The sequence below is a fragment of the Phyllostomus hastatus genome, unplaced genomic scaffold, assembly GCF_019186645.2.
Source record: "Phyllostomus hastatus isolate PE091 unplaced genomic scaffold, TTU_PhHast_1.1 phas_scaffold_28, whole genome shotgun sequence".
NCBI classification, from domain to species: domain Eukaryota; kingdom Metazoa; phylum Chordata; class Mammalia; order Chiroptera; family Phyllostomidae; genus Phyllostomus; species Phyllostomus hastatus.
Window position 1 is genome coordinate 11322498 of NW_025334022.1, and position 16436 is coordinate 11338933.

Here is a 16436-nt window from a genome sequence, read left to right on the forward strand (position 1 = left end):
GTTTAATGTGTTTGGCCTTTAAATCTTCCTTCTGATTAGAATATTCCACCCCTGTTTTCCTGGTGGTCATTTGCCAGGCGATGTGCTCTACCTTAAGCTGATACTTTGCTTTAGGTGTTACCCTTGTTACCAGCAGCCTTTTGATCCAACTATACAGTGCTCTCAGTTTCAGTAGGGGATTTTCACCCATGTGCATGGAAGAGGTGTTTATGGCACTTTGTAAAAATAATAATAAACAGTTTTCAGAACTGCATATACAGCATCAGCCCATTTTTTGAAAAACAATGGTACATAATACATTCATGTGCAGGGAAAACTATGGAACAGTAGAGCAAAAGATAGTGGAGGAAATTATACTTTCATCTGCATATTTTTCCATAAAAAACACATTATTTTTGTCATAAAATGAATAATACTAAAAGATTTTATAAAATAGGGAAATAAATACCAAGCAATCAAAATAACTGTTCAGTGAGTTTATGAAGGTAGTGGAGACACTTCAAATTCCTGTTGTCAGGATGTGAAATTATGCATAAATCTCACATTATCTCTGGAATTCAAAGCTGGAGGAATCAACCAGGCAGTTATGGATCCATTGCTGTAAGGGACACTCTTGTCATTTGTGAAATGGGGATAAAACTTGCCTTCCAGGGCTGTGGAGATCAGTTGAGATACTGAGTATGTGAGCTGTGTTGGGCTGGCTCCTACCTCTTCCCTGCACTAGCAGGACCAGAACACTGTAAGACGTTTGGAAGAGGGTGAGGGAGATTCCAACTTTGCGTGGGAATAAGTCTAGAGAGCTGAGACGTGGGTACCATTGTCTCTGGAGCAATTCCATGTCTGGTTGGCACTCTGCCTCTTCTCATGGGCCCTGCACCCTCCTAAGGGCCCCATTGTTCATAGTGGGATGGAATACTCAAGGTAACAAAGCCCCTTTGATTTCCTTGGAGTCTCTGGTGAGTTGAAGCTCCACTATGTTCTCTACTAAACTGTGAAGAAGGCCCTTCTTTTCATGTTATAGTTTTATTAATCTTGACACTAAATGTGAAAAAATGCTTTGTAAACTCTTAATTAATATATTTTTCAGGCATTATAATTATCCCACTACACTTGTGCCCTTTTCAAAGCAAAGAATTGATCTTACTCATCTGAGTAGCCACTACACATAGTAGAAGCTTAAAAATCAATACATTAATAATGGAATCAGAAGGTCTAAATTCTTGGCCCAGTTCTTGGCCTGATTGAATATATAGCTTTAAGCATGTCATTCTTTAGCAACTGAATCTTGCCACTCCAAAAGGAACACAGCAGGAGATTGTATCAAAATTTATTCCTAAATAATTTTAACATTGGATGTTATGGTATTTCTTGAAGTTTTCTAACTAATAGCATATTACCTACACCCAAATCACCTACCTTGAAAATGCAGATTCCTGGCTTCCACATCAGATCCAGTGTATCAGAACCTCTTTTTACCTGTACTCACAATGTCTGTGTGTGTCCTTTGTTCCTAGCTCATTTTAGATTTTATCAAATGAATACATGTACAAAATTTAAAATCCAATTGTGCAAATGAATTTATTATTAAAAACTGTGGTCTGGACCTGATCTCTGTGGCTCAGTTGGTTGAGTATCATTCCACAAGGTGAAAGGTCTCTAGTTTGATTCCTGGTCAGGACACATTCCTGGGTTTCAGACCTGGTCACCAGTTGTAATACGTGGGATAAGCATTCTCTCACACATCGATGTTTCTCTCCCTCTTTTTCCTGTTATTCCCCTCTCTCTAAAAATAAAATAAATAAAATCAAAAGAAAAAGAAAAAGAGAAACTGTGGTCTGCCTTGCCATTCCACATTCCCACTCTAGAGACAACTACAATTAAATGTTTTGAGTTACTTCTGGTATTTACCTCTGTATCTCTGAATCATAAGCTTAGGCTACTATTTCTTTTTTAAATAGCCTCATCAAAGTGTAAGTCACATACCACAAAATTCACCCTCAAAATTATATACCTTCAAAGTGTACAACTCAGTGGTTTTTAGTATATTAACAGAGTTCTGAAACCATCACAGTTAACTAGTTCCAGGGCACTTTCATAATCCTATAAAGAAACTCCATGCCCATTAGCATATACTGGTGTTTTCATTCCTTCTTCCCCCTAGCATCTGGCAAACACTTATCTATTTTCTCTCTCTATGGATTTGCTTATTCTAGATATTTCATATAAAAGGAATTATATAATATATGGCCTCTTGTATCTGACTTCTTTCATATAGCATAATGTTTTCAAGGTTTATCCATGTTGTAGCATGTATCAGTATTGAACATTCATGTACATTTTTTACTTTTGCCTTTTAAAGCAAACTGTTAAATCAAAGCATAAAATTTACAAGTACAGAAATGATAGTTTTGCCTTGTCTACTGAGGTAGATAACCTCAGAGCATGCTAATGAAGATGTATTTTAAATTTATTTGTTTTATGTCTGGTTTAAAGAAAACACAAATGTGTAGTATTTGATATTAATAATTTCTGTTGGAAAAAGGGAAGAAAATGTTTTCAATTTTTTTCTTCTTTTCAAGCAACATTTTGTTTCCAGTTTTACTGAGATGTAATTGACATACATCCTGTATAAGTTTAAGGTATATAGCACATGATTGGACTTACATATACTGTGAAATGATTACCACAATAAGTTTAATTCACACTCATTGCCTCATACAGATATAAGAAAAATAAAAATTTTCTTAATATATATTATTTCATAATATATATAATATATATAAGAGTTTGTCCAGAAAAAATCCAACCATTGTAAACATATTAAGAACGGTTTGCGCAACAGTGATGTAACCTGGCAGCAAGGAGAGTGGATTGGAATGCTCATGGCTGAACAATGACAACTTCACTGTACTAGTCAGTGGGGGCAGTAGACACTGTTGAATGAGCATGTCTGCCCATTCTACTCAACTCAGTATACGTATACTGAGTATATGTATACTGAGTATACGTATACTGAGTTGAGTAAAGCAATGAATCTGCATCAAATTTTGTGTTAAGCTTGAACATTCCACCACAGAAACTATTTGGATAATTCAGAAGGCCACAGCTATGGGCAACTGGTGATTGGCAGCTTCATCAAGACAATGTGCCCATTCATGCATCATGTCTCAGGCAGAGTTTTTTGGCAAAACATCAAATCACTCAGGTGACTCAGCTCCTCTATAGCCCAGATTTTGTGCCCTGAGACTTCTGGCCTTTCCCAAAATTAAAGTCATCTTTGAAAGGTAAGAGATTTTATACCATCAATGAGATTCAGGAAAATAGGATGGAGCAGCTGATGGCAATTGGGAGAACTGTTTGAGGTCCCAAGGTGCCTGCTTTTAAGGAGTCTGAGGCATCATTGTTCTATGTACAGTGTTTCTTGGATCTTGTATCTTCTTTGATAAATGTCTCTACTTTTCATATTATATGGCTGGATACCTTCTGGACAGACCATACATATAAAAAATACAACAGTATAAACTTTTGTATCTAAATATGTTTTAATTTTATTGGATACCTAAGAGTGGCATTGCTGGGTCATATAGTAACTCTGTTTTACTTTTTGATGAACTGCAAAATTGATTTTAAAAGCAGCTGTGGCATTTGACAATTCCATCAGTAGTATACAAAGTTTCCGATTTCTTCACATCCACACCAACACTTGCCATTGTGTGTACTTTCTATTGTAACCATCTTAGTGGATATGAAGTAAAATCTCATTATGATTTTCATTTACATTTCTTTAATGGCTAATGATGTTGCACATCTCTTTATGTGCATATCGGCCATTTGTATATCTTCATTGGAGGAATATCTAGTCAAATCCTTTACCCACTTTAAAATTGGGTTGGTTGTCTTGTTATTGTTGAGTTGTAAGAGTTCTTTGCTTATTCTGAACACAAGTTCCATATTAGATGTATGACTTGCAAGTGCTATTCTTTGTTATCTTCAGTCATTGTCTATTGACTTTCTGATATATTATTTCCCTCTAACCTAAATTATAATCCCCACTATCTATTGCCTTCCCCAAATATAGTTTTACCACATATAATACTTGTATGTATTTCAACAAGTATTCCAGCGATTCTAGTACTTAACTCTGAGGACTTTTGGGTGCATTTGTCAGGTTAGGCTAAGCATAGGCTAGGATAACTACCAACTGCAGAACATCAGTGGCTCAACACAACAAAGGTTTCTTTCTAAAACTTCATGAGGATTGAAAATGGAGAGATTCTTCTCCCCATAGTCACCCAGAGATCCAGACTAATCATGATACCACTGCATCAAAGAAAAAGTATACATGTAGATCTCATACTCATTTTTCTATACTCTGGTATAAAAGTGATATAAATCACAACATTCACAGCTTATTTTTTCATATTTCTTTCTCTTTTAATTCTGACAAGCAATTCTGAAAGAACTATTATTATGCTCTCTAGAGAGCATAATGATAGGTGACTAAATTGAGGCTAAAAGAGTGTATTTGATATATGTAAGGTTACTTACCACCTAGATTGGAATCTCAGTTTATCTGTCTCTAAGCTGATAACCCTTAACTAGTTAGATATTCCAAGTCCAACAATTTGAAATCTATTTTCACCCTTTTTCCAACCAATCCTTTACGATGTCAGAACAGCAGTAATGTTTCTTCTAATGACAGACCTAAAGAGTAAGGTTCACAATGACGTTGCTTCTTCCACCTTAAAAAGGCATTTTGTGCATATTGACAGCTTAACTGCCTTGGCCATCAAATCATGAGCTGTGCCTACAATGCATATTAACATTCAGATGGGCGGTAAAAATTTTTTCTCCTGAGTTGGAGGACCACATGCCTTTGCAAGTTCCCTTTGCTTGGGATCTCCTGTGTTTGGCTTCTGGACTGAATCAGACATCAGAAGCACTGCACCAGGCAGATACAGAACTGAAGTAGTCACCAAACCACCCAAATAGGCCCGGGCACAATAAAGGTCCTCTTGGAAGTATGAGCAAGTTTGGTTGGGATCACTGTCTGCTTTTATTGTTCTAGGGGATTATTTCACTGGACTCAGAGAAGAGTTTAACTCTTTTATTTTAAATCCCAATTATCTGGTCCAACCCAGGTTTGTATTTGACTCTGAAAGGGAAAATGTTTTAAATTTTTATGTTATGGAGTTTCATTTCCATCCCTACAAAGTTCTCCTTCATATATCAAAGAGAAAAAAGGTTAGAAAAGATGCAAAGCTTTATGACTGACAATGAAGAGAGTTCCTGTCATTGGAAGGTATTTAACATATCACCTGTTGAGCCAAAAGACAATGTTGTTAATGGCAGTCATATACTAAGAGATATCTACTTTGCTTCTCCCTCGCTATCCTTCCAAACACAAGAAATGGTTCTGGGATAAGGAGGGAACTATTTCTGAGAATAGTATCCAATTTCCTGTCCACTGTAAGTTACTAGAGCAAAAAAGTTGTACTGCTTATGGGAAGCAATGGGTATTTAAATCAAGTGTTATATTTAAGTTTTAAAATGAGCAAGGCAATTTTTGGCTTCAGCAACAAATGGAGAGCTTAAAAGAATGCCACTCACACTTACAATAGGAAAAGAAATTGGATAAACTGCAAAACAATCAATATTCTTAAAACCATCAGAGAACTGAGACCACAGGGCAAACAATTATCCCAGAATCTAGAGAGACATTTATGGAGGGAGAAAGAGTACCCCTGCATTTGTTTACTTGGGATAGAAACCACCAAAAACCATGTAGACAGTGAGAAAATTTAGCTAAAATTTGCTAATGAGTTTCTAAGGTCTTAATGAAGAATGGCATGAGAGTTTGAAGTCCCTGTGGGCTATAGACATAAAGGGGCTTGCTGTCTTCTTGCAGGCTTTACTCCAGAAACTCCACTAGGTGTTCCCAAGGAAGATCAAAGAAAATCTAAGAAAACTTGCCCCATAATGCTAGTTAAGAGAGGGAGACAACAGTCCCTGTTGAAATTCCAACCAGACCTATTTCCCTTAGTAAGCAACAGACTTTATCTCCAGGAAGAAGAACAAAGTCCATATCTCCTGAAGGCAGTTATAGAAACCCAATGCAGCTAGGGAAAGAAAATAGAAGAACAAAAAGCTCTCTGAAGGGAGGGTCCAGGTATGTGTACTAGGCTCCATACTATATCTGGAAGAGAGGCATGAACACATGTAAAGGTTACACCACCAAAACTCAGGTTCACAGAGCTTGCCTAGGATGAAGATCTGATCGGAACTTCAGAGAATACCTGTCTCTCTTCAGAACATTTCCCTGTTTATCACCTTCCTCCCCCTCAAAAACTATCTCTGAAAAGGAGCCAAATTTAATTCCATGAATCTGTGGACCAACTTATGCCTCAGTACATAGTTAAAAACAACAGAGCAATCAATCAGCTTATTAGTGGAGCTTAACAGCCAAGTGTGTTCTAGGGAAGAGACAATAAAGAGAGGACTGCCAAAACCACTGTCATCTCAGAGAGACTTTGGGTATACTCAATGCTCTGCCCTCTGAGGAGCAACATAAGAAGCTACACACAGCAGGGAGGAAATAGACATTAGTTAAATAATTCAACCATTCACTAAACAAATAAGCAAATAACAACAATAATAAGCCCCAGAAGGAGAGTACCAATACTCAGAGTTACTAAAATATATTATTTGAAAAAATATAAGACATGCATGGGGAGAAACAAAGCAGGCAATGGATAGTGCCTGTGAGAGTGACCAGATGTTGAATTTAACAAAAAATTCAAAGTAAACAATATAAATATATTTGAAGAATAATAAAAAAAACTTTGATTAAAGAAGTAAAGGCACATATGATGACAATGTCACATCAAATAAAAAATCAATATAGATAGATATGAAAAGAAACAAGTAGAAATCCTGAAAAGCACAAAGATTAAAAAAATTCACTAGAGATGTTCAGCAGTAGATTTGAGAAAGAATTGGTGAATGCTAAGATTTATATATTTATATCATCTGAGGAACAGAGGGGGAAAAGAATAAAGGAATTGAACAGAGTCTCAGTGAAATATGGGACACCATTAATTGCCCAAACATATACATAATGGGAATACTAAAAGGACAGAAAAAAGAAAGAAAGGAGCAGAAAAATTTCAAAGAAATAACTGCTGAAAACTTCCCACATTTGAAGAAAAATATTCATCTACTTATCCAGGAAACTCAATGCATTACAAGTAGGATAAATGTAAGAGATATACAAACACAACATAGTGAAAATGCTTAAAGACTAGAAAAAATGTGGAAAGTAGTAAGACAAAAATGACTCCCAATTTACAAGAGAACTCCAATAAAATTAGCAGCTAATTTGTCATCAAAACAACCAATGCCAGGAAGTCAAACAACATATTCAAACTGTTCAAACACACAATCTGTCAATGTATCCTATATTTACCAGTTATCTTTCCAAAATGAAGGCAAAATAAATTCTTAGATAAACTAAAATGAGAGATTCTGTTGCTGGCATACACCTTATAAAAAATACTAGAGGAAATTATCCAGTTCTGAAAGCAAATGAACCCAGACATTTATTTGAATCCATGGATAAAGAAAAGCACACACCAAAAGGTAATTATGTAATAATAAGAGACTACAAATGCATATTTCTGCTCCTTCTTTCTCTTAAATGATTGCATTGTTCTATAACAACTAATTTCATTTCTTCATATATAATCCTCTGGACTCATTTATTTTCTTTCCTATTTATTTTTCTTTATTGCACTGCTAGGACTTACAGTACAATGTTGAACAGCAGAGAACTTATTTCCAAATCAAGGTGAAAACTTTCAGTATTATAACATTAATTATAATATTACCTTAGATACATTTTATAGATACTTTGTCAGATTAACACAGTTTATATTTTGAGTTTGCCAAAAGAGTTTAAAAAAATAATTAATGGGCCCTCACTGTGTTATTCAGTTGGTTGGGCATCATCCTACAAAGTGAAGTGTCCCTGGTTCCATTCCCAGACAGGACACATGCCCAGACTATGGTTTCAATCCCCAGCTGGGGCATGTACAAGAGGCAACCAATCAATGTTTTTCTCCTCCTCTTTCTCCCTCCTTTGTCCTCTTTCTAAAAATAAATAAATAAAATGTTTAAAAAATAATTAATGGTTTTAGGATTATATCATATTTTTAATATAGTGAGTTTATCAGCTTTTAAAATATTTTTGGTGTGCACAGATGATATCTTTATCTTTATTGAATTTATTGGGGTGACATAGTTTAATAAAAATATATAGGTTTCAAGTGTACAATTATAAAATACATAATTTATATTATATTGGGTGTTCACAACACAAAGTCTTTTTTCTCACCACTTATCCCCATTTACCTTCTCCACCTCCTCCATCCACCTTTCCTTCTGGTAATCACCATATTGTAGTCTGTGTCTATGACTTTTTCGTTTTTGCTGAATTGCTACATTTTATTCACCCAACCCCCAAAACCCTCTCCACTGACAGCTGTCAGTCTGTTCTCTATATTTATGAGTCTATTTTTATTTTGCTTGTTAGGTTATTTTGTTCATTACATTCTACATATAAGTGAAATCGTATGAGATTTGTCTGTCTCTGACTGGCCTATTTCACTTAGAATAATAAACTCCAGATCCATGCCTGTTGAGCAAAAGGTAAGATTTCGCTGCTTCTTATGGCCAAGTAGCATTTCATTGCAAAAATGTACCACTTCTTTCTTATCCAGTCATCTACTGAAGACCACTTGGGCAGCTTCTAGATCTAGGCTAATTGTAAATAAAGCCGCAATGAATATAAGGGTACATATATTATTTTGAATTAGTGTTTCAGGTTTCTTTGGATATATTCTTAGAAGTGGAATTGCTGGGTCATAAGGCAGTTCCATTTTTAATTTCTTGAGGTAATTTCATACTGCTTTACACAATGGCTGCACCAATCTGCATTCCCAACAACAGTGTATGAATGTTCCCTTTTCTCCACATCCTCATCCACACTTGGTGTTTGTTGATTTATGGACGATAGATAGCCATTTTGACAGGTGTGAGGAGATATCTCATTGTGATTTTAATTTCCATTTCTCTGATGATTAGTGATGTTGAGCATCTTTTCATGTCTATTAGCCATTTTAATGTCCTCTTTGGAGAAGTATCTATTCAGGTCCTTTGCCCATTTTTTAAACTGGATTGTTTGGTTTTCTGGTGTTGAGTTGTATACATTCTTTATACATTATGGATATTAACATATCAGAAATATCATTTGTAAAAGTGTTGTCCCATTCAGTGGACTGTCTGTGCAAAAACTTTTCTGTTCAAAAACATTTTAGTTATAGTCCTGCTTGTTTATTTTTTCTTTTGTTTCCCTTGCTTTAGGAGACATAGCAGAAAAATATATTGCTATGAGAAATGTCCAAGATTTTACTGCCGACATTTTCTTGCATGATTTTTATGGTTTCAAGTATTACATTTAAGTCTTAATCCATTTTGACTTCGTTCTTTTATATGGTGTAAGTAGGTGCTCTACTTTCATGTCTTTGCAAGTATCCATCCAATTTTCCCAGCACCATGTATTAAATAGACTGTCTTTACTCCATTGTATGTTCTTGCCTCCTTTGTCAAAAAATAATTGACTATATAGGTGTGAGTTTATTTCTGATCTCTCTATTTTGTTCAATTGATCTATGTCTATTTTTCTTCCAGTACCATGCTGGGTTTCTTTAATTTTGTTGTTTTCCCCCCTTTTTCAATTTATTGGGGTGACACTGGTTAAGAAATTTATACGGGTTGCAAATGTACAATTTTACAACACATCAACTGTACACTGTATTGTATGTAACTGCCTTATTTCTGTGGTTCCATTTCAGATAATTTATCCAAAGAAATCAGAGAAAAACACCCCTATGATCATGGCAGCACTATCATTGTTTGCTAATATTAATATTAATAATAATAATTGTACTTGTTCTTTAGAGTTTTTTCAAACCTGTGTATACATACACTCCAAGTGTTTATTGCTGAAGGTGTATTACTTTTTTAGTATCAATACTATTCTTTTTGTGGTTTCTGTTTTGAAATTCATAAGAAATGTTACTGCAAAAAGAAGGAAAGAGATGTGTATATTTTTATTTTTTTAAGATTTTATTTATTTATTTTTAGACAGGTGGAATGGAGGGAGAAAGAGAGGGAGAAAAACATGAATGTGTGGTTGCCTCTCATACACTCCCTACTGGAGACCTAGCCCACAAGCCAGGCATGTGCCCTAGACTGGGAATCGATACCTTTGATTCCCAGGCAGGTGACCCTTTGATTCACAGGCAGGCACTCAACCACTGATCCACACCAACCAGGGTGAGACATATATATTTTTATAGTTTAAAAGGAGATAGTCTGTCTTGAATGTGCCTACTCTCTAACCCAACAAATATTGTTAACTATATTAATTCAGATAGAAGCTAAAATGACTATGAAAATATGGTCATCTATAACTGCTGCTGAGGCACAGGAAATTTTACTTATAAAACTCTTCCTGTACTCCTGGCCTCTGGAAGTTTTTAGATAGTAATTGTAATTTACAGCATTGTGTTCTTACAGCCTTGGCCCCAATTAAAACTTAACGTTATAGCTTCCAATTGCCCAACTATTGGGAATCAAATTCGTAACAGCACCTGAGTGCTTCCAATGGGAAGTAACTGGGCTATAGTAAGTAGAAACTCATCTCATGATCAGATTATAAAAATTGAAAAGGTGTATGGTGTGCCCTCAAACTAAAAGTGAATGTTATACTAGATGCAAAATATAAAAAAGTAAGACAGGCAACAAAACCTGGATTGTGATAACTCATAAGTTAGAAATGATCCAGTGTTTTTCTTTTTCTTTTTTGAGTTTTTTTTTGTCACCTTTATTTTGTTTTTTATTGTATTTTTTGGTAGCATTTACTCCCCTTATATCCCCCGCCCCATGCAATCACCACACTGTTGTCTATGTCCATGAGTCCTTTTTCCTTTTTGCTGGATCCCTCCACCACCTCACCTACCCCCACCCCTTGGCTGTTATCCTGCTCTCCATCTATGAGTCTGTCTCTATTTTGCTTGTTAATTCAGTTTGTTCATTGGATTCCACATATGAATGAAGTCATATGGTATTTATCTTTCTCTGACTGGCTTATTTCATTTAGCATCTTTCTTAATAAAGGGTCATAAGACCTGACTGCCTCCCATTTGTCTGCCTTTCACACTGAAGAAAAAAAAATTGGACCTAGATGTCCATCCAGGGTTACAGTCTAGCCCCATCCCCAGTAGTCCATTGTTTAGCAAGACAAATGCTGACATTGAAATCTCCTAGGAATACAGCCTTCCTAACACTGTGGGAACTTGTTACCTAACCAAAGGGTTGGTCATCAATGCATCCTTTGGATTGATTTATGACAAGAAGGGAGATTTGTGGAAGAAAATGGACCACATACTAAACCTGACAAGCTCAGGGTAGGCCTGCAAGGCAGCCTTACAAACTCAGAGACCAAAGTAACCACATAGAATGATCTGAAATTAAAAAGTTTTGACCTAAAAGAAGGACATGATGGGTATTCATGTTCTAGGCCAGTATTTTTCCCTAACAAAGATCAATCTTTATCTTAACTGAGCCTTCTCTTGTCTTTTGGCATCACTGATAATATACTTTTGGAATGTCTAATTTCTTTTTTCCAGACCCCTCAAATCACAGGCACTGAACAATGGGGAGACCACAAATGTCTTCATTGTTATTGTTATTATGTTAATTGTTGACTGTTGCTATCCTGTACTCACCTACATAAAATATGTTTATCATTTTACTTTTTATCCAATCTCAGAGGTTCCCTCACTTTGCTTTCTCCTGACTCCCTAATCTATCATGAATGGATTTCATGTAATCCACTTATTCTCTTCTTTTGATTGTAATAAATTAAATTATATGCAAAACTATCATTCTCTGGAGCATTATCTCAATTCATTGAGGTTTCGCTTCCTGGCACTTGTCAGTTTGGCTCAAATAAACTCACAAAAAATCTCTACAGGTTTGAATGTTTCTTATGTTGACAAAAGTTTAAAAAGTTTCTTTTCTAACGCATCTATATATTGTTGTAAACTGTCATTTCATTCATAGCTGTTAGAAAGCTTTTCCAGTCTTAAAATTGATACAACTAATTTGTCCTCCATAATGTGCCAAGTATTCCTTATGTGGCATCTCTTTTTAAAATATTTTAAAAGTATGCTGTTTAGAACATTACACAAAAACTCGTCTATTCAAGAAAATAGTAAAAAACACCCCACACCTTCACTCTTAGATTCATTTCCAGCCGTCCCCCACCTTCCGTCTACAACTTCATCCATTTTAATGCTAAATACGACTCCTGGGGAAAGGATGGACTGTAGAATGTTGGGGGAGGAAGAGAGGTGCACGAATTGGGAGCAGGAGAGTGAAGGAGATGATTCCCCAAAGGAAAGAGAAAAATGGTCCATTAAACCCAAGAGGTGTATCCTCTTTGGTAATCTGAAGACAAGTAGAAACCGCAGGGAGAAGTACCAGTTTTATTGTCTCTGATTGGAAAATAACGATAAAAGATTGACACCATCAAGTTAAGGGAATGCAGGGGGAGGGTTGCAGTGTTAAATGGGAGGGGTAACTGAGGACTCCAGCTCATTGATGACGCGCGACCCTCACGTGACCAGGAGTCGACGTGTGCAGAAGTCCTTATAGTCGGGGCTTCTTTCCCTGTAGCATTTCCCTATTGCGGGAGGAGTACAGTGTCCTGGGTCCTCTCAGGTGAGTGTAAAGGTGGGAGCTGCCTTGAGGACCCTGGGGTCAAGGAGTTCGAGAACAGAAACGAAGCGCGGCTGGAGCTCCTTTCTCAACACTATGGTTCCGCCAAACTCCCATTATTGTGCAGGAAATTTTGGGCTGTTTGGTGGGGGTAGTGGTTGAAAGGGAGAAGTGTAGTCAATTGGGGGTCGCGCGTGAGAGAGACGAAGTAATTTGGAAATAACTTCCATTCTATTTGCTGGGAATCAGTGGGCACCAGGGGAGGGGGAAGGGGTTACCTTAAAAGGAAAGAGGATGAGGACGTGGGGAAACTTTAGACAAACAAGGCCTAGAATCGTGAAGGGGACCCGTGATTAGGGTACTGGCTTCCTCACCAAGCACTCCTGTCCCTCTGCAGGACTCTTCGCCTTTGGGGGAACGACACAAATCGAGTGAGGGAAGAAGGAGAAAAATTCCCTGAATCCCTACAGGTCAGTGTAAGAGCGCAATTGCCTCTGTTCCCTTGATGTGGGAGTGTGGGTGACACCAAAGCACATCTCGCAGTCGCTGCAGCAGCTTCTCCCCATCTGCATTAAGCCCGGAGGTCTTTGCAGAGCCTGTGGCGGAAATGAGGCGGGAGAGAGGGCATGGAAGGGGTAGGGGAGGCCAGAGACCGGACCAGCCGGTCCCAGGTGAGACCTGGAGGTAGGAATAGCTTAGAAAAAGGGGTAGGAGTGTTGGAGACCTGCGGTGAGGGAGGGGTTAATTGCTTCTGCGCAGCTGCATTTCTCCCCGCCCAGTAGTAGGGCCTGCTGGGAAATGGTGGACTGAAGCTGGAGTTAGAGAAGATGGAGCTGGAATGAGAGGGGGAGGGAAAGGGAAGTGGAGGAAGGGGTGGAGTCAGGGAGTTCTGAGCTTGCAGATCCAGCCTTCTTTAGTTGGAAAACTTGGACAATTAGGGATCTGAATGAGAAAGACCACTCTCTGGGAACCCATACTCTGGCTGCTGGTCTGTTTGCCTGGCATCTATCTAGTTGTTTTGTTTACTTGTTTTCTAGGATTAATTCAAAAAGGGAATAATAGAAAAATACTCAACATGCAAAAGTCTTCTGAAGAAAGTGAAGGAAAACCACAGAACATGCCAAAGGCTGAGGAAGACCATTCTTCAGAAGATGTACCACAGGTGGCAGAAGGAAACCTTAGGAACGGGCTGACTCAACCTGTCCAGGAATTTAAAGAGGACAGTCCGGTTAGGCATTTGGACCCTGAAGAAATGCTAAGAGGAGTAGATGAGTTGGAAAGGCTTAGGGAAGAAATAAGAAGAGTAAGAAACAAATTTGTGATGATGCAGTGGAAGCAAAGACATTCACGCAGACGTCCTTATCCTGTGTGCTTTAGGCCTTGAATTCTATTTTTTTTTTAATCTGATAGTAAAATCTGGCCCCTGCTTTCTTTCTGTTAGCATTTCCTGATGTATCTTTTACCTTCGTTTTACTTTTAATCACCTGGTGGAATTTTGTTTTACGTAGTTTTCTTGTTACCAGTATCTTACTGGATTTTGTATTTTGACCCATTCTCCAGGTCCATTTTTCAGTTGGGAAGTTTCACACAAATGCATGAAAATATGCTCATCCCACATTATAAAGTAAAACATAACAAGTTACAAAGCAGCATATTTAGTATCAGCTTACGTTATGTAGGATAAAAATCCCAAATTGTGTGTGTGGGTGTGTATGTACATACATGCATACATCAAAAACGACTGCTTATTTCTCTGTGGTGTGAGCTTTTTGTTTATATGTAATTTTTAATGAACAACTGTCAAATTATTAAATTTTTTAAAATAAGAAAATCAAGTAATTTACAACCAGCTTATAAGGGCAATGGGGGCATCTAAACTCTTGATGAAGTAACTTTTAAAATGTAAACATCAAATCACCTCTGGATCTCTCAGCCAGAGGAATAAAATTGGCAATTACAGACATGCTTAAGACCTGGTCTTTTCATGGGGAAAGCATTTGCCTCAGAGCTTCTGTGGGGAACAAAGGAGGGGACTTGGAGCTGTGCTTGGTGGGCTTTTGTTCCCACCTGTGCATACAGAACCCCAACCTACTGCAGACCATAGTTACTTGAGGGAGGGCTCTGGCATTACTCAATCTGTGCTCTGGAACAAGTATAATAGGTGGGGAGACGGGGTTTCTGTGCCCATTTGCTGGTGAGCTCCACCCTTGGGTCCTGTTATGTCTGTTGGGCACTGATGCTCTTCTGGGTCCTTTGCTCTCTGCTGGGGCACTGAAGTCCTTGAGTACCCAAAACCCACTGAGTTACTTGGAGTCCCCAGTGGGCTGAACTGTCCACTTGGTGGTTTTCTAAAGCCTCTTTCTGCTTTATAGTGACACTTAACACTGTAAGTGGGAATTGTTCCAGGATTTCTTGGGTCACAACATCTCTCAGAGTTCTTAGCAAAACAGCCCCTTTTGTTTTTCATTCCTACAACCCCTCCTCTCCATAGGAGTCAGGCACAGTGAGTCCATTTTAAGAGTTGGACAGGTACAAGGTTGAGTGCAAAATGCTGTAGTCAGAGTTGCTGCCCTAGTTCTAAGGACTAAGATTCTGTCTTCTCATGTAAGATTATCTGTCCCTGAAGGCTCCTGGTGGGCCTGCTTTACTGGTTTAGAATATGCATAAACTGCACAAAAACTACACAGGAAACAAAGCTAAAAGATTAGTTTCCTTTTCCTCATCCCCAGCTGAAACGTGAAAAAAAAAAAAAACCCTTGCAAAGGCAGTAAGAACTTTATAAATGCACTTAATGTCAAATGGCTACTATAAATGTTAGGAATTATGTTTCCCCTACAGATCTGACTATCTTTTCCTCCTGATATCCCCACATACTTGTGTTTAACTGACACATCATGTTTTATTATTTGATTTCTTGATTGATTATTTACAAAGAACCAGTAGATTTGCCCAAATTCTGCTATTGACTATAATCTTATACAAATCTTTTTTGTTTCTCTAGTATTGTAACAAGCAATTCCAAAAAGAAATAGTGCATGCAACTGATTGCACTCCAATTTTTTTCTCATTAAAATTTGCTTTAATGGGTCTCAAAATTCTGTGACAGATTTTTAGTTAAATTGTTTCAAAGGAGAATGTTTTGTGGCACTCCAAATATTTTATCAGTCTTGAATAATCACTGGCATCAGAATCACCTGGGGAACATCTTTAAAATACTGATTTACAGGCCCTACGTATTCACTAAAGGTAGGCTGTAGAAATAAGAGTTCACAAGTTCCTTCAACTGATTATGATACATACTGAAGCATGAGGACATCTGATATATATATATATATTGTACAATATGTGTTCCAGTATTACAAATATGAATGATAAAATAATTAGAAGGAAATATTGGTGAATGTTTATTGAAGTTCAGAAAGTAGAATTCTGTAACAGCATTTATTTTTAAAGTATAAACTTTAAAATATATTGATAGATTTATACAAAAATTTAAGATTACCTTTAACAGAGAAAGACAATATAAAAAGCCAAGGGAGGGAATGTAATATTTGAGGGGGGATCCCCTCAAAAATGGAATTTGTTTATAAAAA

The 16436-nt window shown here is 37.2% G+C and overlaps 1 protein-coding gene across 1 annotated transcript; it reads left to right on the forward strand.

The window, feature by feature from the left end:
* Nucleotides 1-12728: 12728 nt before the first annotated feature.
* Nucleotides 12729-14802, forward strand: TCEAL8 (transcription elongation factor A like 8). The gene is made up of 3 exons (XM_045817577.1): nucleotides 12729-12846; nucleotides 13241-13313; nucleotides 13881-14802. Exon 3 carries the CDS (start codon nucleotides 13919-13921, stop codon nucleotides 14225-14227), a length of 309 nt encoding a protein of 102 aa, XP_045673533.1. The 5' UTR covers nucleotides 12729-12846; nucleotides 13241-13313; nucleotides 13881-13918; the 3' UTR covers nucleotides 14228-14802.
* Nucleotides 14803-16436: the final 1634 nt, after the last annotated feature.

Excerpts from the sequence above, each read along its gene's own strand:
- TCEAL8 (XM_045817577.1), top strand. The coding sequence starts at position 13,919 with ATGCAAAAGTCTTCTGAAGAAAGTGAAGGAAAACCACAGAACATGCCA.